General features: G+C 47.0%; 1 protein-coding gene across 5 annotated transcripts in view; it reads right to left on the reverse strand.

The window, feature by feature from the left end:
* The window catches only part of TECPR2 (tectonin beta-propeller repeat containing 2), a 104,253-nt gene that overhangs the window by 34,165 nt on the left and 46,185 nt on the right, over positions 1-23,903 (reverse strand). For all 5 annotated transcript variants that reach the window (XM_004434274.3, XM_087447911.1, XM_087447909.1 and 2 more), the window contains 9 exons: positions 22,502-23,499; positions 20,136-20,319; positions 17,741-17,914; positions 15,570-15,750; positions 14,185-14,326; positions 10,586-10,826; positions 9,775-9,864; positions 7,716-7,949; positions 242-390 (listed from right to left, as the gene is read on the reverse strand). In XM_004434274.3, the coding sequence (XP_004434331.1) occupies positions 242-390; positions 7,716-7,949; positions 9,775-9,864; positions 10,586-10,826; positions 14,185-14,326; positions 15,570-15,750; positions 17,741-17,914; positions 20,136-20,319; positions 22,502-23,499 (2,393 nt within the window). The remainder of the gene's footprint in view (positions 1-241; positions 391-7,715; positions 7,950-9,774; positions 9,865-10,585; positions 10,827-14,184; positions 14,327-15,569; positions 15,751-17,740; positions 17,915-20,135; positions 20,320-22,501; positions 23,500-23,903) is intronic.

The raw sequence follows: 23,903 nt of genomic DNA on the forward strand, positions 1-23,903 counted from the left end.
CTCAGATAATCTTTAAGAATCTGTTCAGCTCTAAACTCCACAAATATCAAACTCCATGACTGGGATGCCAATGAACGAGCGTATGTTGATACAGGGGCACGCCCTGTTCCCTGGGCACATGCCTCTGCCCTCATTGGCTAGGAGGCCTACATAAGCAGGCGTGGTTCTTTGCCCATCAACAGCCTCCTAACAGCTTCTGTCCTACTGAGGAGCAAGTTGGTATCACTTAATTTTCGCTTACCTGGACAGGTGGCTCAATCATTATCCAGGCTGGAAGCATCAGACTGGGATTCAGAGGCTGGGTTCCTACGCGGAAGTAAACTCCACCCCTAGAATCACAGGCCCAGATGTGCTGATTTCCACATGCCAAGCTCATCAGTTTTATAGCTCCTGTAGATAAAGAAAAGCGCACACACTAATTACTTTTGTAAAATGACTGGTCTTTATTTAATCTATGAACTTTGATTTTATACTTCAAAGGAAGCGATGAGGGTGTATTTGCAGTTGAACTCTGTGGCCTGGGGACAACATAGCACAGGAGAGTCACCGAGGCCTCCGGCCGCCCTGCCGCCTGCCAGGCGCCACACCGCAGTCCTTCTATGCCACAAGTCAAGATGCGTCGGCACGCACCCTGAGTCACCGAGCACGGGGATTATTTCTCAATGTGCATCTCCCCCCGCGCCCCATCGTTAGCTTCAGCAGATACGTGACTATTACCAGCAAATTCTGGATTTGAGGGGAGGACATTTATCTCTAAAGGTAACTTGATCCTAATTAGAACTAAGATTAACTAACCATGCCTCCCAGAATCTTCTTTTTCTTTTTTTCATTTCTTCTTGTTGATTAAACCGATTTTAAGGGGAAAGGAAATGGGAGGAGCCGTTAAAGAGAAATTACATTTGATTAATAGTCTATCTGGCAAAAAGAGCAACAGCCAGGGGTTACTGAACAGCTGCTGCAGGAGAGGCTCTCAGCTAAGTCTTTTATATCCTCATTTCAAACCTCGCAACAACAATGCACGGTTATTATTTTCCCAGTTCACACAAGAGGCCATCAGGACTCAGAAACGAAGAGATTTGCCCAAGATCCCATGGTGAGAATGTGGCTAAGCCAGGAGGCACAGGGTGGACTAAGGTTTGAACACAGGCCAGCCTGACTCCTCCATATCAGCTACCTCTGACCTCTGACCAGTGAGTACACAGATCTTACGTGTTCAATCAGTTTTGACAAATGAATATACCCAGGTAACCCACCTCCTTATCAAGTTACGGAACACTTTCATCACCCCAGAAAGCTCCCTCAGGCCCCTTCCAGTCAATCTCCTCTGCCCCACAGCAACCACTCTTGTGGCTTCTATCACCAGAGACAGCTGTTCACTGTGGTCTAGATGTTCATACAGCCAGAATCACACGTATGCACTCTCTGGGGTCTGGCTTCTCTCACTCAGTGTAACGTGGGTGAGATTCATCAGTGTCTCTTCTTTTCATTGCTGAGTATTATTCCATCACATGCAAACCCCACAGTTAGTTTATCCAGTCACCTGCTGATGGACATTTGGGCCATTTCCACTTTGTGCTGTTAGGAGTAAAGCTGCTGTAATCATTCTCATAGTTTTTTTTTGTTAACATGTGTTGTTTTCCTTGAATAATACCTAGGTGTGGGAACTGTGGGGCTATATGGTAGATGTATGTTTAACTTTTAAATAAACTGCCAGTTTCCCCCTTGTACCATTTTATAAGCCCACCAGCAGTTTCTGCTGGTTGCCCACACCCCCCCTCCCAGCATTCCGTTCTGGCACCTTTTCCATGTTGGCCATTCTAGAGGGTGTGAAGTGGTATCCTGTCATGATTTTAATTTGCATTTCCCTGATAACTATTGATGTCGAGAATCTTTTAACGTGCTTATGGGGCATCTGTACATCTTCTTTTGTAAAGTGTCCAAGTCTTCTGCCCATTTTTCAAGTTGAATGGTTTGCCTTCTGATGACTAAGTAAGAGGAAGGGTCATTTTGACTTTAAAGCAGGGAAAAAGGTGGTGCAGCCACATTTGCTGGTGGTGCTGCTCTCGGCCACCTCACACAGTTGTCAGTGGCATCAGATGACAGCCCATGTGTCTGCAACAGAACACACAGGCACAGATCCTGCTGCGTGGAAATCTTGCCACGTGCCTTTAGTATGACACCAACTTAAAAGTATTAACTCACCACTACAGAAAAAAATTCTCAGTATTCCTTTGTACATTTCCTAAAAATGATGATTTCTCTTATACTGAAATTAACTGTATTTTTTCCTTTCTTAATCTTTTATAGGATGTCTTACCAGAGAGTTCAAACTCCCTAAATTTCTAATATTACATATTAAAAGATTTATATCAACCAAAATAAAGTAATTGTACCAGTAAATTCCAAAAACAGCCGAGAAACAAACGCTCATTTTAAAATGCTAATTAAAAATTAATTTTATGTTGGAGTCTTCAACCTGCCCTAATAGGAACTACAGGCAGTAGCAGATCATAAGAACAGAGTCAGTTGGTGACAAAAACACACTGGGCCAGCATCTCAGAGTTAGCAGTGAATTAACACCACTGCCAACAGAACATGGAGTTCATATTACAAGGAGAACACTCCTTTAGAACAAACATAAAAGGCTGCTGCAATATATACTTCAGTGTATAAACAAATTTATTCTGAAGTGAAGAGACAGGTCAAAAATGAAAACATTTAATCGAGGGCTTTTGTGCAGTTTCCTACCTTACAGAGGGTCTCCCAGGCCGCCTGAACCTAGGTTTATGAGTCTGTTCCACAGAGAAGACAGTCAAGACAGGTGGCAGAGACTACTGCCCTCCCTAAACACTCCATGGCTCCCTCGAAGTCCCTTAGAGTTGGGCGGGGCCTCATTAGTAGTGCTGGACAGTGGGCTGTGAGCAGCAGTGATCTGTCACTTCTTAATTGAAGCAAAAAAGAGCTGGCAAGGGACCTTTCAACTGTCCCCTGCTGCAGTGACCAAGATGGTGGAGCCACAGAGCACTGCAGCAGGATCAGTAAGCTGACAGCCAGGTGACAATGACCCTGAAAGACTGATAGGTCGAGAGCCAACTTCGTGGGAGCAGGAAAGCAACATTCATGGTGTTAAGTCACTGATATCTGGGGCTTCTTACTGCAGCACCACCAGCCTGACTACCACAAATACACTGCCATTCTCCTGCCTCTCCTTGTTTTGTTTTTCCCTCCCATTTAAAAAAAGTTTTAATTAGTTTATTCAACAGAGCAGACATTTTCCCTTTAGCATTACTTTTTAAACATATATTTTAGAACAAAAAGCAGCATTTATTTCGTGTTTTACTATTTATAAAACACTTTTCTGCATAAATTACTGCATAATATAACCCTATTTGTTACCTAAAGGCATGAACTGACACTGAATATTTCTTCATTAAATGCTGTGACCAGATGAATTACATCACAAATTGCATTAGTTTGCTAAATATTCCAACGCCTGACATACACATATCTATGTGTACCGGAAAATGAAAAGTTATGAGCATCTTATATATCTGTTAAATGATGCAAATTTTCTTCCAAAAACTAGGATTGTAATAAATCACAAAATTCCATATTATCTCTATAACTGGGTTCAATAGCCAGACATTTAATTTAAGAATTCCCTCAATTTAATCTCAGAGCAGCAATTGATTTGGTAATTTGTATATGGGCAGAAAAGAGAGGGACGCTAAGTCTTAAAGATAAAATTAAAGGTAGAAATCATGTTCATGACTTGAAACTTTGCTAAAGTCATCCTTGAAATTGAAATTTCTGCTTGCAATGTGAAAAAGACTGGTGACAGTCCAGGCTTTACAATGACCTGGTGCTGCCCAAGGTCAAGGCTGGCACGAGGCAGTCCAGGTCACGTTGTCAGCACCAGAGATGGGCTTTCACTGTTCACACTTTCAGTGTGAGAACACTTATAAAGAAAAGGCCAGGACGAAGAGAAGAACTCAGGTAAACCAGATCTCTGAGCAGCTTTTATAAGCCCAACATCTCCTGCCTCAGGCCCTGGGCAGGCTGATGGCAATGTGGAGCTGGATGAATGAATTATGTGTGATGACATCTTGTACCTGCATGTCAGGCAGGTTTCTTTCTGATTATCAGTAACAAGGAGTCAAAACTCACATCTCAGAATTACCTAGAAATGGGGTTACAAATAATAACAACTTTCCCTGACAGTTTAATTTCCTGCTGGGTCTGGATGTGGTCAAGCATGTGGACACTGCCCGCAGAGGCCCCCACTCTCTGTGTGTAAACACCTCATGAGTCAGACTGGAATGACCGCTGGGACAGAGCAGGAGCAGATGCTCAGGGAACACAGTGGGGAAGGCGTCACGTGGAGATACTGACTGAAGAAAGTTGAGGGGACGGCACGATCTCAGCTGAGGTCTGAAGGAAGAAGAGCTGAAGAAAAGAGCAGGGAGGACACTCTAGGCCATGGGAAGAGACGCCAACACCAGACATGGAAGGCGCGGGCATACCGGGAAGAGCAATGACTGGTGGCTGAGCCCCCACTGCAGGGGGCCTGTGACAGGCAGGCTGGGTCAGGCTTCGAGGGCCCTGGTGCCACCCTGAAGACTGGAACTTGACTCCAGGGGCAACGTGGAGCCATTTAGCACTGAGGGCACAGCCCCGGAGCTGAGTTTTAGGAAGACAGCTCTGGCAACCACGGGGGTAGGTGGGCACACCTGGCACCCCGGGGCAGCAGTGCAGGTGCATGGGGGCTCTAACCCTGGCAGCAGCGGGAGGAAGCAGAGGTAACACAGCCAAGGAGGCCTTTTGGGTTAGATGGAAGAGACACCGCTGACCCCACTGGCCAGTAGAGAAGCACAAACAGCCAGAGAGGGTTCTGCCCTTCCCAGCAGAATTGAGTGGAAGCAGAGGAGTGAAGTCAGGAAAAAGAGTACGTTTGGGAAAGAGAAGTTTGATACTGAACAAAATCCTCACATGCAGCGTCTCAGTCCTGAAGAAGCTGTACTTCTTTTCATTGCTGTGAGCGCCCGCCATGGCCAACTTTAAAAGAACAATGGAGTCTCTCCGTTAATCCAGGTAAGTAATGCAAAGCAGCATTAATGTTACCTAGATTACTACACTCTCTATTCACTGCTGTTTGGTGTGTGCAGCCTGACGGCAGCCTGCCATGGACACTCACGTGGGTTCTGGGCAGGTAGCACACACCTGAACTCAAAATCTACATTTCCTAACTTAAATAATAATTTAAAAAACCCCTTGATTCACCTGTTTCTCCCACAGGCTACACAGACCAGACCTGGAGAGAGCTGAATGACAGAACATCTGGTGGCCCTGGCCTGCCTTTTGCTGCCCCCTACCCTGGCACAGCGGAAGGCCAGCATCCCTCTCATTGCACCCTGCCCACCTCCCCTGCCCGAACACAAATCCTACCAACTCTAGACTTGCTGCACTCTCCCAGGAAGTTCAAAAAATGGCAAAAGGAGCCTTTATCCATCATTTCAGTATCAGCTAGTAACCCGGGCAAATAAACAAAATCTAGAGCTTAGAGCAAGATAAAGACTAAGAAAGGCAGTGCTTCCTGTAACCACCCCACATCGTGCACACGGTTAAACCCAAGTGAGCACTCCCCCACCAGCCTGAGGTCATGCAGCTAATGACGGCTTGAGAGTGACCCCAAGCAGGATGTGTCACAGCTTCTAGGATGTCACATTTTCCTGAGACAGCTTATATGTATACAGGATGCCTTGCATCATCTCTCTTGGGTGAGGACTGCTGTTCCCATTAGAAAGGTAAGAAATAGAGGTTTAAAGGTAACCCAGCAGCTTGCCCAGCATCCTAGAGCCTGCTTAGGGCCCAGTTCTGTCAATTCCACCAAAGCTGAGTTTCTCCCTAGAAAGAATGGCCACCACCCCAGTGAAGCCCAAATGGGCACCTCGGAGACCTGCAACACTAGCCAGCTAGCCAGTGCCAGGAGGACCAGACTGAACTGGAAGGGAGGCATGAGCTGTGGGCTGGAGCCTAGAGGCAGAGCTGGCTCCAGCAGTGTGGAGCCTGGCACAACAGCCATTCACTCTGTACCCAGTGCAGTGCAATGGCTTCCTCTGAGGGACTGGGAGCGGGTGGCGCCAGGGAAACAGCTCTGCTTCGGACCCAGATCTCGCAAATGAGCATCGCCTCCCACAGCTCTCAAGATTTAGGAGCGGGTAGGACACAAGCCATGCCCCGGCCTTTTTACCTCTGGAAGAACTAGTGGCATCTTCCACACTGGTCTGGCTGGGGCTGTTGGAGAAAGGTTCAGGCCAGCAGGATCTCTGAACAAATGAAAGGCTTCCTGGGGGCAGGCAGGAGGGCCACCCAGCACCAGCATCCAAGGCCACCACCAGCCGTAGCCTCGTCTGGTCAGTCACTGTCAGTAATGGCGGCTGGCAAAAGCTCTCAAAAGCTCAAAGGTGACCAGCTCTGGTGCTGGGAGTAGGTTCAAAAGACAAGCTATGAGGTCAAAAGCATAAATAATCAAAACGACCCTGGAAAACTCCTAGCTTTGGAACAGAGCTTGCTTCTTTAGTTGAGAACCACCCTGCTTCTCTAGTTAAGCTGGATTATGTTTGGGGCCTTGTTGGACAAAAGAATGACAGTATCTCTGCACAGCACCCTGCAGGAGCCACACGAGCTGAGACCAGCTGTGTGGGATGGCGAGAGGCCCCTGCCAGTTGGAGATGCTGCCAGAGGCTGCCAGGGAGGGAGGCAGACTATGAGTCCTCCCTCTCTTTTTTCTTGCTTTCTTTCTCCTTCTTTTTTTTTTTTTTTTAATGAGTACATGTGGTTGAATTCTCAAACATTAAATGCCTGTACGACTCAATTCTCACACCTAACAAACAAAATACTGGTTGTCAGTTTACCAAAATGGGAAACTGTACGGCAGGGGAGTATTCCTAAGGCTCACATGGACCCTCTGGAGGTGCCTGGCGCAGCCTCCACCTTCAGACAAGTCTCCGCCTTCAGACAAGCCCCACCTAAGCTGCCGCACACAAGAATTTGCCCAGAGAATAACCTAATGCTGTGGGCTCATTCTATTATCCTATTTCTTGGATACAAATAAATTATTTATAAATGGCATCATGCTCCTTGGCCTGCTCTGGAACCCCTGGGGGGAGATTCGGAGAAGAGCAGCAGTTAGGAAATGTACATCTTCCTTCAGTGTGGTCGAGCAAGAATCCACACCAGCTTGTTGAGCAGCTGTTCTGTGCTGGGCGCTATTCTAGCTGTGGGGGAGACAGGTAAATGTGCCACTGATCCTGGTGTGGGGCACTCACATTCTTCCAGACTTAGAGGGCAGAAGGCAATGTGCCATATTCAGACAGAATGGCAGAGGCAGCTGCATGGGTGGTATTATTTCAAGCAGTTCTTAGTGGCAACTTTCTCTGACTTTACGCTCTACCTGGGTTCTAGGTTCTGCAAATCTCGCAAACCTCCTTACCTGCTTAGGGCCCAGTTCTTTCTGGGCCTTACAAAATTAAGCGGCCCATTTAGTCTGCAAGAGTACCTACTCAATCTCCTGAAATCCAGCAACTTACAAAATGTCATATAAAAACTCACACAAGTTGAACACGGGCCCTAGAACTTTTGTCAGATGTCACATTCTGATGCAGCTTTAAAGCAGAGTCATGGCGCTAGGGAGCGTACTCACGAGACGGCCATACCTAGCTGGGAAAGGTCCAGCCTCGTCCAGTGCATGCCCGTGGGGCAGCTCTTGGAGAGCGTCCTGATAAACACCTGGCCGAGGCTGTCTAGGGCCCACAGAGCATCTTGGCAGGCGGCGTATGCCCTCATCTCGGCATCGGGAGGCAGCTGCACGGTGGACGGGCGCGACTGGGCGTTCTGGGCGCTGACACTATACAGGTCCTTGCTGCTCTGGCACAGCCACAAGGAGCTTCCTGTGGAAAAGGTTCACGTTCGTCACTGATGAATTGCACAAGGCAGCCTTTGCCTTCAGGCAGCTGGCACCTGATGGCTCCTGCTCCCACACTCCTCACTCACTACTGCACGGCAGGAGCGCTCAATGTGCTTTAAGTTAGAAGTCAGAAGAACACACCAGGACCAGCCAATTATGAGCTGGAAATGAGCCCGAGTATTCTAAAGAAATGAAAGAAAGTAGGGTTTATGACATTTTATGAAGGCTAGCGTTGGCTTAGTGGCTCTGACCTTGGACATTTTTTAACGGGCTGGGAAGTCTTTAACTTGGCGTATTTAATCAGTGCTCCAGAGGGAGTAAGGTTGGCAAATCCTCAGAAGGACGATACCAAGGTACTTCCCTGTTCTCCTGGTCATGGGCTTGGGGGGTGCTGGCAGGGTGGGGAGGATGCTAGAGAAGGGTCGGAAAGCTGGAAAGCCTTCTCTTCTCATCCTCACCTCAAAATGATATCTTTTCATTCCCTCTACCATTTTTAGGTGTTTTTTTTTTTTTAATAATTTTTATTTATTTATTTTTCCCCCAAAGCCCCAGTAGATAGTTGTATGTCATAGCTGCACATCCTTCTAGTTGCTGTATGTGGGACGTGGCCTCGGCATGGCCGGAGAAGCGGTGCGTCAGTGCACGCCCGGGATCCGAACCCGGGCCGCCAGCAGCGGAGTGCGAGCACTTAACCGATAAGCCATAGGGCCGGCCCCCATTTTTAGGTTTAATAGATCCAGTCTAAAATGCAAATAACCCTTGGGGAAATTAAAACCTCGGTCACAATACATTATCTAAAGTATTACCTAAAACTTGTGGCCCGATATATTTTGGAGCTCAAAATTTTTTTGGATTTTGAAAACCTAAGGTAACGGGTATGCCACATATTTAAGTGACAGACCCGGGAAGCCAGGCGGCACCCCCTACTGAAGTCCAATAACGTTCCTACAACAAAATGTGTGCATAGTCACAATCCACAGGATAAATAAAGACTGTAAGTAGCCTCACATCAGTTCAGGCCAGCAAAAAATCTAGAGTTTTCAGAGCTTACTGATTTCAGAATTGTGGTCAGAACAATCTGGAGAGGAAGCATTTTATTGTACTGACCAAGTAATCCACATCCTAGCGGGACTAATGGCTTTAACTAACCAACTGCATCGTCTGAACTATCGACTTCATGGCATCCTCTCATTTGACCCTCTGCAATCCGGGGAGAAGGCTTCAGCGACTTCCCGGAGGACTCACCTAACTGCCCAGGCTCCCAGCTCACTGGGTAGCTGCAATGCCTCTCTTGGCTCCAAACCTCACACTCCAGAAAGGGCTGTGAATTCTGACCAGAGTCCAGAGGAAGTCTGCCTCTGCAGGGAAGGTCTGCCTTAACAGGGGCACAGCTGTGGGACTCAGGCTAGCCAGAGGCTGTAAACCAGACAGAAACAGGCTGCTAGGAGGTGACAGAAGAATTCACAAGGGGAAATGAGAAGGCGCCCAAAGAAGCCTAGCGCCTACTGGCCACTGTGCTACAGCCCTGTGACATGTCACTGGAAGTCACTGGCTGCTGGCCCTAATGGCCACAGTGTACGCTCCCCTCCTTCGGAAGGATGCTTTGCCTGTAGACTCACTGAGCTCATGACACTAGATCCTTCTCTCCTAGTCAGGCCTATCCAGCTTCAGGGTCCCTCAGCTCAGCCAACAGGAGCTACTCGCCTGTGACACCAGCACATTTCGTCTCTCAGGTCTACACAGCTGCACTCCCATGCCAACCAGGTCTAACCAACCTGCTAACCCGTGCACTACATTTCTCAACCAACCTTCCTTTGTGGGGGCAGTAGAAGCCAATACAAAGGCCCATTTTGTTGCAGAAGCTGTCCCACGGGGAACAACATTATTCCAGTAAGTGCCTAGAAAGAATAAATAGGAAGAGTGTGTTAAAGAAAGAAGAAGAAAAGAAAAACTTCAGAGCTTCAGTTCTAGACTACAACTGGTCTTCAAAATCTCTAACGGCTAATTCTAGAATGTCCTTAAATCAGGAGGTCCAAGCCAGCGCTACGAGAGCCAGCCACTGGTTTCTCTCTGAACACCAACACGCAGAGCCACGATCTTGCCCAGGGTCAGAGGGAGGCCACCCAGAGGAAAGAGAGCTGGGGAAAATTCACCAAGCAGGGGTTCACTCACAGAAACGAAGCTCTGGTCGGTACATGAAGATTTAAACCTACATTTACAGATCTGGCCAGAGCCTTGTGTTTTCAACAGTGCAATAATTTTCCCTCTAGGAGATGGACTATTCTCTCTTACTAGGCTCTTAGGTTTGGGTGGATTTTTTTCATTTAAATGTGAAATAATTAACATGAAAATGAGCTCCATTTGCTCTTCTTCTATCATAATAGATTCCCAGTGGACACTGATCACACACCACCCAGACACCGGTATCCAAGCTGCGGGAATGACAGATTAAAAAAAGGAAGCTGATACAAAGCATAAAGAACACCTCCATTACACACACTTCATACCACTGGCACTGATTTATCTTCTCAAGTTGAGATCTTAAAGCTTTTCTCTAAATGCTGGCTTTCAAGTGAAGCTGCCTATCAAGCTAATGTGAAAATAAAGTAATTCACCCACCGACGAGACTTCCTTTAGCGACATGGAATTCATTCTTCCCCGAGGAGATCCAGACGCCACTGTTGTTGACCCCTAGGAGGCTCGGCTGGCACTGAAGCTGCTGAGACCAAAACGCCATGCGCAGTTTATCTGCCACCTTTTCGACGGGGACTTGAGCTGCTGTGGCCACTGAGTGTGTGGCGTGGATGATGGTCTGGAATAAGCTGCACTGGTCGAACACCACGTAGTCTGTGATGCTCACCTGGAGTGGGAGACGGGCAGACACCCTGCTCTCAGTGCAGTTACAAGCGCCTTCTGTATGCTCACTGCCTGAGAGATAGGTTCTGGCCCCTGTCCTCAAATACCCACACAAACATGTGCAAATGCGTGTTTTTCTAATGACCAAAAAAAAGTCTAGCAGGACATTACCACCAAACTGCTAACTATAATTACTTCTGGGGGTTGGATTTAGGGGAATGAAAGAAAATGTTCACCTTTTATTTTATACACTTTTGTATGACATGGATCTGTTACAAAAGCATGTATTATTTTTGTGATCAAATATCACCCTCTCACACCTTAGAACACTTTTATTCTAGTCAGCAAGAAAGGATAATTTAGTTTTTATAATTTTATTTATTTATTTATTTTCCCCCCAAAGCCCCAGTAGATAGTTGTATGTCATAGCTGCACATCCTTCTAGTTGCTGCATGTGGGACGCAGCCTCAGCATGGCCGGAGAAGCAGTGTGTCAGTGCGCACCCGGGATCCGAACCCGGGCCGCCAGCAGTGGAACGCGTGCACTTAACCACTAAGCCACGGGGCCAGCCCCGATAATTTAGTTTTTAAATTTAGGTATTTCCAGGGCCGGCTCCGTGGCTTAGCGGTTAAGTGCGCGCGCTCTGATGCTGGCGGCCCGGGTTCGGATCCCGGGAGCGCCCCGAGGCACCACTTCTCCGTCCAACGTGAGGCCGAGTCCCACGTACAGCAACTAGAAAGATGTGAACCTGTGACATACAACTATCTACTGGGGCTTTGGGGGGAAAAAACTGAATAAATAAATTTAGGTATTTCCAATGGACAACAGCGTACAATATTTAGAATCATAATATGGGTTAAAAAGGTATTCTAAGTAGGGTGTTGAAGTAATTTATGATCTAAACCGGAACTGTTACTAATTGTGCCAGGCCAATAGCAAAAGCAAGACTGCCCTGGACATGCAGAATGCACCCTGGCTCGATGCACGAACCACTTCTCTAACACTCCTGAAAGAGACTTTTCTCCAGGATGCCTCCCTCGAGGAAAACCTCTCCCTTGTTGGGCAGCTCTGGTTGTTAGAAAGTGCTCTCTCAGATGGGTCAGAACCTGATCCCGCAGACTTTCACGCATACTTCTGCCCTGTTGGGTGTGGTTACAGAGAACATCACTGCCCTACACCTAGGCTAGCTTCCTGCACGCCATGTTCCCGGGCCATGCACAATGAAATGCCGAGTGAAAGTGACATCATTTATTATAGGGAACTTAATTTATAAGAAACAAAAAGAAAACTATGGTAAAAATCAGTATTTTATCATGTGTACAAATACTGCCCTTTCTTCTCCATGAAAGGACTTGCACTGACTGTGAGCTGCTGCCCAACCTGCAGCGTAAGCGAATGGTTTTACCACGTCAGGACCCCGAGGCCCTGCTGTGGAGCCCAGAGCCCGTCTCTCAGGCTCAGTGAGCGCTCCACCAGCCTGGCTGGGTGTCTCTATCAGAGCCCACAGAGCGCTGGGCAGGGAGCTCCGGGAACTCACACGCAGGCTGCGGTATGCTGGCTCAGGGAGCTCTGCCCTTCCTCGGGGTGTGCACAACACCAAGGCCACACAGAAAGTCTATGACAGACTCAGACCCAGCACCCAAGATTTGCAGATAAGCAGGATGCAAATTAAAAAAAGAAAAAAAAAGGTTTAGCAGCCAAACACAATGCTGGCTCTAGCACTACAAAGAAATCAGTGTTACAGTAATTAAAATAACTCTGCTTCCAAATACCTCAATGATGATTCTGTCAAATTAAACTTCTCTAGAGATAATGTTCTGAATATTATGATAAAATGATAACTAGTTTTCCTTAGGCTACTTAAAAACAGAATTTAGTACATATACATACATGAATGTGTGGATGTATATAAAACCAAAGAATATGGCTAAAAGAACAGAGAAGGTACTCTAAAATCATCTGTATAACTGCTCTTTTTTTTGGTGAGGAAGATTGGCCCTGAGCTAACATCCTGCCAATCTTCCTCTATTTTGTTTGTGGGACAACGCCATAGCATGGCTTGATGAGCGGTGTGTAGGTCCATGCCCAGGATCCAAACCTGCGAACCACGGGCCACTGAAGTGGAGTGTGTGAACTTAACCACTACTCCACCAAGCTGGCCCCTAAAAGCATCTTTACAACTTTTCAAATAGCATCTGGCATATCAAATTAGAGGCATGTGTACACACATACATATTCATCAAAGAACAAACGCAACTTAGTTTTCCACATTCTCATCTGAAAGACCTAAGAGCAGCCAATGGAAGACCCGCCTTCAACAAGGCAAGCCTGAGGCAACAATAAAACCTGAACCAAAGGAGACGTGATCCTGAAGGGATGCCATCTATTCACAGCCGCTGAGTGTCTACAACCTCACCACCACAGTGAGGGACTGTGGGAGCTACATTCACATTGAACAGTACCAAAGAGGGGGAAGTAGACACCCCTTTGAAAACACATTCTAGGCCATACTGGGACCAAGTCACGAATAATTAGCTTGATGGTACCCTCCTATATCTCAAAGTGTTTCCTTTTCTGGGAGCATGGGGAAAATCCTCCTTTCTTTGTTGAAATACCATTTACTGAGAGGCCTCTGGAACAAGCAGAGAGGGATGAATTTTAATTGTAGGTTGGGTTTTTCAAACGTATTGTCTAGTCTCTTTTCTTAGCACATTTGTTCAGAATTAAACGTCATTATTACCTAGGTCTTCAAACGGATATCACTGGGTTTATTTAGCATATAATGATAAATTTCTAAATAACACCAAAATAAAAAAAAATAAAATAAACAGAGCCTGCATATTTAAGCAGAGAGAGTTTTACAAGTTACTTCCTATGATGAAAAGCCCTTGATGTTTCTAATGTACTCAAATATAGTGAAGTCTAATTTATCAAACAGTACAAGTGAATACTGTTAATTTAATCCAATCTCCCCAATCTCTCTTTTTCATTTTCCTTCATTTTATTTATTTATTTTTTTGCTGAGGAAGATTCACCCTGCACTAACATCTCTTGCCAATCTTCCTGTTTTTTTTTTTTTACTTGAGGAAGGTTAGCTATGAGCTAACATCTGTGCCAATCTTCCTCTTTTTTTTTTTGTGGGATGCTACCATAGCATGGCTCGTGAGTGATGTAGGTCCATGCCCAGGATCCAAACCTGCGAACCCGGGCCACCAAAGCAGAGTGCATGGAACTTGAACCACTCGGCCACAGGGCTGGCCCCTCCCTAATCTCTTTAAGGAAGACAGAAGGGCTATAAAGGGGGAGCACAACCCCAGCTCAGGGAGACCCCCTGGCACGCAGCCCTGGAGCTGAACACCTACTTGCCACCAATGGTCATCATCTCCTTGGGGCTTCTTGGAAACGATGCCAGTTCTGAACCACAGGTTTCCTCGGATGTCCAGGGCCCACAGGGTCTGCTGGTCCCCGAGAGTTATACAGACAGGTTCTAAAGCTTGCCTTTCACTGAAAACAAGGAAGAGAACATGGGAGTCAGCACTCAATCAAAGCACCCAGCGTGTCTAAGATTGCCAGGATCAAGTGTCTCCTGGGTGGGTTTGGCCTGGGAGAAGAGACGACACACACTACGCACAAGTTCCAGAGAAAGAAGCTTGAGTTTTGAGTTAAATTACTGTGCAATATATATTGTTCAAACGTGTGGTAGCTTCTGAAAGACATATTGAAGACACAGAATTATAGAGAAAGAAAAAAGTGAGTAGGCACATATGGAATTCAAGGCCCTGAGTACCTACCTCCCTCTCCCCTCTTCGTCCTTCACCCACTGAGCAATGGAAATGGCCTCCATGTGCCAGACTGTGTTGGGCAGCTGCAGCTGGGCAGACGCTGTGCTCTCTGTGGGCAATGCCCTTCTCCCTCCCACCTGTCTGGTGAAGTCCTTGTCAGCTTCAAGGCTCAGCTATGGGTCCACTCTGCATGGCGCCTTCCTGACCTCTGTAGGTGGCGCTGAGGGGCCCTCAGTGCTGCGTGCTCCACTCTCTGGTTTAGGGCCATCTACACTAACTGGCCTTGGCCAGTTTACGTGGCTCCACCAGACCGGGAGCTCTGTGAGGGCAGGGCTGTGGCTCAGTCATCTTTGCACACCCAGCCCAGCTCAGTTCTAGCTCACAATAGGTACTTGCTCAAGTTTACTGGGCTGCTAAATTCAAACCAAGAATATCCTAATCTAATTTTCCTAAGGACTATTAATAATTTCACATTAGCAAAATGATTTGATAGTAACTCTGTAATTAAAATTTTGAATAGTAGAAAAGTAACCCAAATAAATTACAATTCAGAGATCAATTTCAATTGACTAGGATGATAATAAAGAAAAATATTTGGCCCTAAACCATCTGAGATTCTAAACAGAAACTACCTGACACTGGGCAGTTCTGAATAGAGACTGTTATGAGAGACTCGTGATCGTATAATGCTCGAGGTTACACAAGAGGGCAGCAGCATTTTTAATAACTGAGCTCTAAGCCAACGTCCAGTCTGCTGGTCACAGGTAGGCTAGGGCATCTCCACGGTCAGGCTGTGAAACTGGCTCTGACAATTCCAGAGAACACTATTACCATGGGAACCCTCAGGGGACCAGCTCTGCCCAGGAAAGGCTCACAAGGGTGCCTTAACCGGAGTCAAGGTGACAAAGAATGGAGGGTGGGACAAACAAGATGCCAAAGATGTCTCTGCTCCTCCCTGCTGGTACCTGACGATGTCACATTTCCACTGCTCCCCTTCCGGACAGAAGCTGCTCACGCCCTCCCGGTACAGGAGGGCTCTCTGTTCCGTCAGGGCCCACACCACGCTGTTTCGGGCTGTGACCTGGGACAGTGGGTAAGGACAGTCAACTTTCACAGCTCTGGCACAGGGGCGATCCACGCTGAGACCTGCCAGGGAGACAGACAGGAAGCCCCCAAAGACACACAATCAGGATTTCACACCTCATTTTTATTCTGTTGTTTGCTTATTTTTCTTTTTTGCTATTTTGCTATATTCTTTTGTAATATGTGCTTTTTCTTTTTAAGTTTTAGTCAACATAAAACGGTTAAATTGTGCTTAAATATAACATCTATCTGAAGTGTTTTCAGATACTCTTTGAAAACTGAAGGAATAAGAATTCAGAATTCTCTGGTGTCCCAAAGAAGCTTGAGACGTTCTGAAAGCCCAGAGCAGGAGAGCAACCAGACCCTTAGCCAAGAGGGCCCAGGCCAAGCGCAGCCAGAGATGCCCTTCCGTGCTGTATGGCTGTGCCCCTCAGAGCCTGCTAGTGAGCAGAGGGGGGCTCAGCAGCCACTGGGGCCGGCAGGGATCTGAGGCGTCCAGCCATCCTCTGCAGAGGAGCTGCAACAAAGCAGCTCCCCTCTCCTGGCTTTTACCTGGTAGTGGGGTGGGTTCCACCACTAAAATGAAAATTCTGAATCTCCTAGATGAAAGGTGAGGTCCAGGTCTCACCGAGATGAAAGGTGAGGTCCAGCAAGGCTGTTCCAAACTCCCTGTCCAGGGCTCTTTCCCTGCTTGCAGCCTCTGTCTAATGAACTTGAAGGCCACTCCCAGGGGAGCTGGCAGAACAGCTGTTAGCTAAAACCCCACATTCAGCAGCCTCAGACTACAATTAGGTCTCATACTCAAATGTGCTCCCCGGCTAATCACAAAAATCACCCTACGGTAGCACAGTCCGTGGGTTGTATTTTCTTGCACTCAATTAGGTGGGAACCATCTGTGTGACTTCTTACATGACAAACCCTCAGGCCAACCCCAGACCCTCTAAGGAGGTCTAGGAGGGATCAGGCTCATCTGAAACCACTGCCCTGGTGATTCCTAAGGCACTAGGGGTCAAGAGCTCACCCACTATTCACCCCCAGGTCAGGAACCCTGTTTCCCCACCAGGAACAAGACTCCAATGCCCCTGGAAGATGGGTGTGCAGACACCTTTCCAGGGCTATTTTCACTTGAAGGGAGACACAGGAACTGGGCTGGAGAGACCAGAGCTGGCACATGACCCAGAAGCTGGCAAGGCTGCCCCCCAGGGCCCAGGCAGGAGCTTCCAGGATGTGCCAGCTCTCCCACATCTGAGAGAGAGCCAGATGTGCATGGGCTTTCAATCTCAGAGAACCATCCCTGGTGGACAGTTCATAAGAGAGATTAAAACATTCTCTTGGAATCAGCAATATTAAATGGTTAGAAGATTGATCTTTACATAAATCCAATACGGCCTCTTGACAACCAAAAAAGAGCTCCTGCCCAATGATCCTTCCAGATACTGATAAATCACATTGCTTTTGGAAACTCATATTCCATTTTGCTGACAGTACATAAACAGTGACTCTCATTACAGTTTATTTTTAATAAACAAGTCCCACTGTGTCTCTTCCAGCAGCTAAAGGTTCCCCTCAGGACAGTTTCCTAGGACAAGGCGAACTGCTATTTAGAGCAAATTATTTCTCGTTGTTTTTTACTGACCCACATGTAAATAAGTGTACAGAGGCAGGGCTTTGACCTGGCTGAAAAAATCCAGCCATAAGCCAAAGGGAAAAATGATTCTAATGCCATTTCTCTGTTATTCTTTCCTCTTGAGATCTGATATTGCAGGATAAATGATGTGCAATGTTAGCCATAAGGAGACTAAGATTCTGTATCTCACTAAATAATCCTATTAATTCTTGCCCTAAATTTGTCCTGGCTTGATTTTGAGTCAGTAGCAGGAAACTGCTAATATGTTCCAAAGGCAAATATTCTCTTTCCCGAAGTGTTTTAATTTAAATTGATTTTTACCCTCTTACTCATTATGATTGTTCTAAGAGTGTCACTAACAAAGCAAGGGACAGTGAGAAGCAATTATATGAGAACCGGCGGCACCTGAGCACCACCTTCAGTTACCTGTCTGCAGGTACAGGTCTCCATTTGTCCTGATGATCCAGGCCGTGTCATCGCTCAGGGCCACAAACACTGCCTGCGGCAGAGCTTCGTACCAGTGCCGCCTCCCCTTGATGGTCACTTTTCCACACGCGAAAGCTCGGTTAGATTTCTGTTCAATCTTCCAGAGGAGGGCTCCTGTGGAAATAAATTCTATTCACTGTCTAACAAATATTGAGAATTAGTTACACAAAAAACTTCATTCTGGGTGCTGTGGGGAAGAGAGATTTCTAAAGCACCCTCAACCTTTGCTTCTAACCCAACTGGGGAAAGAGCCTGCAGCAGTGAGGTCTGAACCCTCGGCCACCACCGACCAGCTGTGTGGCTGCAGGCGTCATGTCACTTAACATCTCCAAGCCTCCTTTCCTCATCCATGAAATGGGGACCATCTCTACCTTACAGGGCTGTTAGAGAGACTGGAAGTGAGGACACAGCACTCAGAGCTGGACACATCACAGGCGCTCATTACAGGGAATAGTAGTGCCGACTCTGTTAGGTCTGCCGAGATGAGCACCCAAATTAACATCATGAGGCACAATTAGTGTCCTAAGAGAGGCTGAAAAGTCCTACAGTGACTCAAAGGGAGGGGTCCCTTCTGGACCAGCTAAATGGATAAGATGCATGAAAAGGAAGCATTTGATCTAGGCTGTCCTTTTTTCACTGAGCAAGGGATTCTGATAAATAGAGATGAAGAAGGGGAGGGAAGGAGGAAGGGTGACAGGAAGGCACTCTATGCAGATGGAGGGTGTGGCACAGGCCAGGCAGCCAAGTGTAAGAAACCACCAGAGAATCACCTAGAGCACAGATGGGCTGGACTAGGGTGTCTGCATGAGGAGCTGAAGTCAGAAAGGAAAAGCAAGATGGACAGCTAAGCCGAGGCCCACCCTGAATGCCCCGGGGCACAAGGGCTCTGGCGCCCGCTGAACACGCGGGCCCTGAAGGACATCTCAGCCGAGAACACCAATCTGGTGGAGTCAGAGTTCTATCAGAGCAACAAGGGACTGACTGGTTGGGAAACACAAAGGAATTAATATAATCAGGAAAGAATCAAAGTTTCTAAATGGCCGGGGAGATGAACCCAAAGGTAAATGGCAGAAAATAAGAACTAAAATGCACAATTATACAATGTCAGCTAATGAAAGAGATTATCTCAGTCAGCTGCTAAGGAAAAATATTTTTCAAACAAGCAAAGAGATAAAACAAAGCACCTCTGAACAAACTAGTGTTTTAAATAGTGACGAAGACCAGGGAGAGCTGAGGGAAAGCCACCTCAAAGCACAGCAGCCACAGAGGACCAGGCTGAGGTCACAGATGCAGTTTTGTCTGATTTCTATTCCGGTGTCCTAACAACAAACCAGTTACTACAAGGCAAAAACACATAAATTCTTCCGTTCTACCTACCCACGCCTCCCAATAGGAGAAGTGGCCAAGAGTATGACAAAACAGACAAGCAAATGATCCCGTGCAGATAAAGGAGGTATTTCAGCCTAGCAGAACCTCATTAAAGAAACATCTCCTCCAATTCACTAAAAATGGCCTAATCATGGCATGAAAGAATGAATGCATTTTCTTTTTACAGTCAGGGAGTAGATTATTCACCCAAAGCATATACATAGCTCATTAAAAAATAATTTCTAAAAAGGAACCAAATAATCTGAACATATCCATCATATCCATGGGCCTTTGTTAACTCAGTTGCTTTAAAGCAACACTAAGAAATATAGAAACACATTTTAGGGGCCGGGCGGGTGGCACAAGCGGTTAAGTGCGCGTGCTCCGCTGCAGCGGCCCGGGGTTCGCCAGTTCGGATCCCGGGCGCGCACTGATGCACTGCTTGGCAAGCCATGCTGTGGCGGCGTCCCATATAAAGTGGAGGAAGACGGGCATGGATGTTAGCCCAGGGCCAGTCTTCCTCGGCAAAAAAAAAGAGGAGGATTGGCAGATGTTAGCTCAGGGCTGATCTCCTCACAAAAAACAAAAAGAAACACATTTTATTTTATAAGGATAACTTATAACGTTATGTTATATATAATATATATGTTATGTTATATATATAATATGTATATATAATGTACGTTAATATCTCAAAAACAAAAACCCTCAAAATTCAAGCTATTTGTATAGCTTACAAAAATATCTTCATGTGTTACCACTGTAATTAATAAAAAACCAAAAACTCAAACTGAACATCCATTTACACTATTTATTAATTGATGTCAACTGAAGTAATTCAAGTTCTTTGCCTCTCAAACCTGCCAGAAATGGCAAGTCTGTTGAACAGACTGGAGTTGTTGCAGGGTTGCTGTGCGCTAAACCGTCTACACCTCAGGGCAGGAAGCAGGGAGCCGGGGAGGCGAACCTGAAGGCGAGACTGCCACCTGCTGGACGGCATCTTCAAACTTCTGCCAGCGCAGGCCAGCGCCGGGCAGCGCACTGCAGAACAGGCCACCTTTGTAGTCCAGGCACCAAATGTACTTCTCGGAGACCGCCAGGCTGAGTATGCCATAGCCGGGGCCAGAGTAGCCCATCCAGCTTTCTGCAAACTAACAAGGACAGAGCCTGGTGAGTTCGGTGGCAGGGGACACAGCTGCATTTGTCGTACTGCTGTCAACAAGAAGAGGGTGCAGGAGATCATTAATATCATAGAGCTGAAAGGATCTCGGAGAAGCCACACAGAAACCGGCCTCCACTATCTCTGGACATGCTTCAATAGAAGCATTCTGAAATGGAAGCTGTTCTACAAAAACCCCATAACAGCGCTGGATAACACCTGGTCATATTACAACATCCTTCCTAACAAAGTGCTTACGTTAACAGGATCTGGTTTTATTCCACAGGTATACCTCACTTTACACAAAGAGGTGTGTTCCTGAACACGTGCATGCAAATCGACGTTTTGCACATCTAAGCATTAGAGATTAGGAAGCAGCACTACCACTATCGTTTTTTCACAGATTTTTTCAAGCTCTTTTCCAATCATCGGACACGTGGCACATCATGTGGCTGATGGAAATGTGGCCAAGATGCTCTGCCTGACTGAACTTTGTAGACTAAGGTTGAGTTGCTAGGATTCTTTAAAAAAAAAAATCAAAGCTAAATAAAGTCTTTGTACTTTAACAGTTTTCTAAAACTGCAAAAGCAATCAATGTATTTGCACAATTACCCACATATGGAGCGAAGTGCTTCAAAGAGAATGGGGCCCACCCCTTCTTAATCTTGCCCTGTTCACCATGACAAGCCTTATCAACCCCCTGAAAACCCCACCAAATTTCTTGGTTTTCTAGCTATCTGGAGGGGGATGAGGGGGGAACGTGAAGGTGGGGAGAGGCCCTCAAAGTGCCGGGTTCCGTCTCACCTGGCGCAGGGCTCCTCTAAAGCTCTGGCCTAGAATCCCAATAGCCCACTCCAGACGCGGCTTGCCCAGCTGATGCCGTCACCAGGCGGGCACCCTGCTGTGGCTCCTACAGTCCTGCACTTTGCTCATCACCATCGCCAGAGTCTCACTCAACCGAGATGATCTCACACGTGTCTGGCTGCCCCGAGACTCTAAGATCCACGACTGGCTGTCACGTGCACTGTGGTATCCCCAGCACCAAACACAGAGCCTGGCAGCCGAAGGTACTCAAGAAAGGATGGATGCAGCAAAGACCGAGTGAAGGGTCTAAGCTTTTGGCATTTTGTCTCAAAACAAGTAAGGAGTACATTTCACTTTTGAGGCAGGACAGCACAGAGGTCGTGGGGAGGGTCCTGGGGCCAGCCTTGCCCTTCACTTGCTATGTGACCTGTGCAAGCCATTTAACTGTCTGAGTCTCAATCTCCTCCTCTGTAAAACGGAGACCCCAACAGGACCTTTTTCATGGCTTGTTTTCTTTTTAGAGAAGTACATGAGTTAAACTTGTAAAGTGCTTAGCACGGTGCCTGGCACACGGGGAGACCTGCCCAAATGTCACCCATTATTAGCACTGAGACAACTCAGTGGTACACTTGGGGAAAGCACACGTGGCTGTAAGTTCACATTCACAATCCCCACCTCACATCTACTTAGTAGGAAAAGTTACAATACACGGTTAGTCTTGAAACCAATATATCTAATAATTACTTGCTAAGGAAAGCAAATACTTTTTAAAAATCACTTTATAGAAAATGACCAAGAACAGTTAATAACCATCTCAATTGCACGGGCTGGGTGGACCCACAGGACACTGAACACCCCAAACCTGGTTTCTACACAGCCTAGAGGGGAGCCTGGGTGCCGCTGTTTGGAGCCAAGGAGACAGCAGTCTGGAAACGGCCAGTTTCTTGCTGCCAGTTCCTCAGAGATGCCTGTCTGAGGAGGAGGGTAGGAGAGTCCCTAAGTCCCACCAGCTCAGAGCCTTCTCCTCTCCATGAGTGGACGGTCCTCTGCCCACTGGTTTTCTGAATGGTCCCCAGACCAATTCAGCCCTTCTCTGAGACGACTAACACTAACTGCCTGTGCTGGGCCGGCCTTGCTAGGTCAGAATAAACAGCGAGATGCTACTTTTGTTGGTAAAGTGGGTTACTGAGCAGGGGATGACAGGTCAGCAGGAGTCCAAGCCATTCAAGGTCCCTGTGCCAGAAATCACCCCCAAACCCAGACTTCAAAACATATGGCCTACAGGTTTCACAGTAGGAACGTAATTTCTTTCCATAAAAAGCAAAATAATCAGTTTGCCAATGATTTCCCTCAAGAAAGAAGCCGCATACCTGATCTGACTTTAGTAACCCGGTGTCATCTGTGCCTGGCTGGCTCAGGTCCTGCAGGGAGCGACTACCTCCGAGCTCTGTCACGCTCGTCTCCGAGCATGAAGAGGGCAGCCCATGCGCATAGATGTCCTCATCGTCACTGGACGTCAGCACCTGGTCCCGGGAGGGCTGCTCGAGGGGATGCTCGTGGGTGCTGGCCGCCAGGGTAGAGACAGGGGGAGTCGGTCGTCCCCCCACATCCCCCAAGTCACATTCGGAAGTGGCCATGGCTTTCTGGCCTGTGTCATCATCAGTGACAGCATGCCAGAGATTTGAGCCGAGGTGGTCAGGGGCGTCCGTGTGCGTTAGGAAGCCCTGCTCTTTGCTGAGCTCCTCAGGGCTGCCTTCATCAGCTCTGGTTCCCAGCAGCCACTGCTCAGCACTGGGGGCCCAGCTGAGGCTGGAAGGCACTGGGAGTGAGTCTAAGAAGGGGGCTTCAGAGAAAGTGCTTTGGGGGTCATCAGGCTCCATGCCTCCCACCTCCTGGGCCTCAGCAGAGCTGGCCTGTTCTTGGCAGGGTGACTGTCTGCTATTCAGTCCATCATCCACAGGACAAGGATCCTCTTCGAGTTCTATGACATCACTACCTTCCACGTCTTCCCTCGCTTGCAAGGGTGAACTCAACACTCCATTGTGCAACTTCGTCTTGCTTGCTTGGTTACACTGTGGGATTTCAGTTCTACTGTCGTTTTCTTTATTCAGTAAGTCAGGGACTGGTTCAGGCACCTCCAGGACACTAAATGCTTCAGGGTCATTATTTCCCTGCAGGACACCATTCACCTCTCCAATGAGGTTGCTCTCGTGGTCGGGAGACTCTGTGCTTAACCGATCCACGATGCTGCCCAAACTTGAGGTCATGGACAGCAGGTCTGTGTTCAAGGACTGGGGACTGTCACCAGGAAACTCACAGCAGGGAGTCGACTCAAGGGAACTGTGGCAGGCGCTCCTGCTTCCACCTTCTAATTTAAAATAAGAATGTTTAAAATGAGATATGAGTCTACATAAAGAGGAAGACATTAATTAAAAAACAAAATTTTGGCTTAAAAAATACATGTTAAATGAAGGATTTTTAATTAGTGAAGAATAAATAAATCTCTTAAGTACAAATTATCCCAATGCAGGGATGTTTTTAATGGATGCAAATCCACATACACACCGAACGGCTCTGAGGCCTCACTCAAGAAATGTTAACTAAGAAAAACAAGGTAACAAATGGATCACAGACGAATTTTTTAAAACTATTAAAAAGCTTAGGAATCTGATAACATTCTTTCAATATTGCAGTGATCTTTAGCTAGAGAAGCTTAATAGGCACCAAGGAGTAAAAAGTTAAAAAAATCAATGTTAAATCTCATGATCCATC

The sequence above is a fragment of the Ceratotherium simum genome, chromosome 24 (genome assembly GCF_057802395.1).
Source record: "Ceratotherium simum simum isolate JZ-2026a chromosome 24, ASM5780239v1, whole genome shotgun sequence".
NCBI classification, from domain to species: domain Eukaryota; kingdom Metazoa; phylum Chordata; class Mammalia; order Perissodactyla; family Rhinocerotidae; genus Ceratotherium; species Ceratotherium simum.